We start from the raw sequence: 2500 nt of genomic DNA, 5'->3' as shown, positions 1-2500 counted from the left end.
GCTCCTCCTCCACCGTGGTGCACAGACACTACTCCGCCTTCCTCAACGCCTACGACGTGCCCCTCTACACACACCACACACACACACACTCGCCACTCTACCAGCCCAGCAGCGCGGCAGGACGCCCCTGCCAGCTCTACCCCTGCCACACACACACGCACCACGCGCACGCACACTGTCACGACAACCCCACGCTCGTGCCGCACCTGGCCAACCGCCAGCTCGTCTTCCAGAACAATCTGTGCGCGGCCGGGGCCGGGGCAGGGGGCGGGGCTTCCCGGGGCGTTGTCGCCGGGGGTTACGGGCGGGACGAGGCGGGGTTGCCGGGCAGCGGGGGCAGGGAGCGGAGGCAGGTGTTGGTGGCCAGGAGGGCCAGCAGCAGCCCCTACGTGCCAAAGCCCTGGGGGAGATGCTCCAGTCTGGAGTCAGAGGTCTGAGAGGAGAGAGCAACAACACACCTCTTAAAGAGAGACAGACAGCTCTTCAAGAGAGACAGACAGACACCTCTTCAAGAGAGACAGACAGCTCTTAAAGAGAGACAGACAGACACCTCTTCAAGAGAGACAGACAGACACCTCTTTAAGAGAGACAGACACCTCTTAAAGAGAGACAGACACCTCTTAAAGAGAGACAGACAGACAGCACTTTAAGAGAGACAGACAGCTGTTAAAGATAGACAGACACCTCTTCAAGAGAGACAGACACTTCTTAAAGAGAGACAGACAGACACCTCCTAAAGAGAGACAGACAGACACCTCTTCAAGACAGACAGACACGTCTTTAAGAGAGACAAAACGTGATGGACACTTCAACAGCCCACAGGACCACTAACCTCTAAAAGAGAGAGAGAGAGAGAGAGAGAGAGAGAGAGAGAGACACACCTCTGCCTACAGGAGTACTTCCACTCACAGCAGAAAACAGGACACCACATAGGGATGAGAGATGGAGAGATGGAGAGATGGAGAGATGGAGGGATGAGAGATGGAGAGATGGAGAGATGGAGAGATGGAGAGATGGAGGGATGGAGAGATAGAGAGATGGAGGGATGGAGAGATGGAGAGATGGAGAGATGGAGGGATGGAGAGATAGAGAGATGGAGGGATGGAGAGATGGAGAGATGGAGAGATGGAGAGATGGAGAGATAAAGAGATTGACAGATATAGAGATAGAGAGATAGAGGGATGGAGAGATCGAGAGATAGGGGGATAGAGAGATGGATGGAGAGATAGAGAGATGGAGGGATGGATAGAGAGATGGATGGAGAGTTGGGGGATGGAAAGATGGAAAGATGGAGAGCTAGAGAAATGAATAGATAGCGGGATTAGAGATAGAGATGGAGAGATGGAAGGATGGAGGGATTGAGAGATGCAGAGATAGAGACAGATGAAGAGATATAAAGATGGAGAGATAGAGAGATCCAGACACTTTATTCACCACTGGAAGTGTCAGATGAATGTGCTGGACTGACAGTTGACCTTTGAACTTTGACATCTGTGTTTTGGATTCATCCTCTTGTTCAATCAAACAGAAACATTAAAGACATTAAAGACTACAGAGGATGGACAGAGAGAATGCAGGAGTGAAGAAGAAGACGGAGGAAAACATGGATGAAGGATGAACGCTGAAAGACACTTTGGGCCCTATCTTGCACCCAGCGCAATTGACATTGTCACCGACGCATGTATAATTCCTATCTTGCACCCGGCGCACAGCGCGATTTTCCCTCCAGAGGCGCGCTTCGAAATGAACTTGCGTCGACATGGGCGGGGGCGGAACAGAGAAGGCGTTTCTCTGGCGCAAGTGGTATTTTGCAGTTTCAAAACAACGCCGTGCGCCGTGCGCCATTGACCAAAAAAAAGCTGGTCTAATGTGAGGCGCAATGTCTAAAGTCTGTAACGCATATTCAGAACGCTATTTTAAGGGCGCATGTGCTTGCCCGCACAGTATAGGACCTAGAGGCTACACTTTACTTCTGTCGTCTTCACGAGAGATTTACACCAATTGTTTGGCAAGCCATATATAATTACAAGGAAAATAAAGTATTTACCACATGAGGAAATCATTGTGATATCCGTATCCAAGACATTTTAAAACTAGGCATACATCTAGCGTACACAATTGACCCAAATGATTCAGGTTAATTGAAGCTGCGTGACATTTGATTTATTGTATGGCTTTGTTGCATTTATTTAATGCCAGTATTATTATAAATCTTGTAAACTCATCTTTGTGTATGTGGACTTTATTTATGTACCTTGGGTTTGGTCAGCTGGTGCACTGGCTTGGGTGCCGATTTCCATGCCCCCAAATCCCTGCAGGCTCTCAGGCGTGAGGGTAGACGTGGCGATGTCCTCTGCTGCCGTCAGATCCTGGGTCGAGGCAGATCCACCTCCCGTGAAGGCACGAGAACGTGTGTTACCTTCCAGCTTGGATGTCCCACGTCTCCGGACGTCATTATAGCGTTTTCGGCAACGTTTTCGGGTGCCCCGTTGCAGAAACA

At 50.2% G+C, this 2500-nt stretch overlaps 1 protein-coding gene across 1 annotated transcript in view; it reads left to right on the top strand.

Moving 5' to 3' along the window:
• LOC308382591 (glutamate receptor ionotropic, NMDA 2C-like) overlaps window positions 1–437 on the top strand; it is a gene marked incomplete at both ends in the record, with an annotated part of 66231 nt that extends 65794 nt beyond the window's left edge. Inside the window, 1 exon segment of the mRNA XM_080860986.1 lies at window positions 1–437. This exon segment is cut by the window's left edge and continues 1310 nt beyond it. Within this exon segment, the coding sequence (XP_080717112.1) occupies window positions 1–437 (437 nt within the window).
• Between the last annotated feature and the right edge of the window lie 2063 nt (window positions 438–2500).

Source organism: Sprattus sprattus (genome assembly GCF_963457725.1).
Source record: "Sprattus sprattus genome assembly, contig: scaffold_75, whole genome shotgun sequence".
Taxonomy (NCBI): domain Eukaryota; kingdom Metazoa; phylum Chordata; class Actinopteri; order Clupeiformes; family Clupeidae; genus Sprattus; species Sprattus sprattus.
This window is presented reverse-complemented; position numbering and strand designations above follow the sequence as displayed.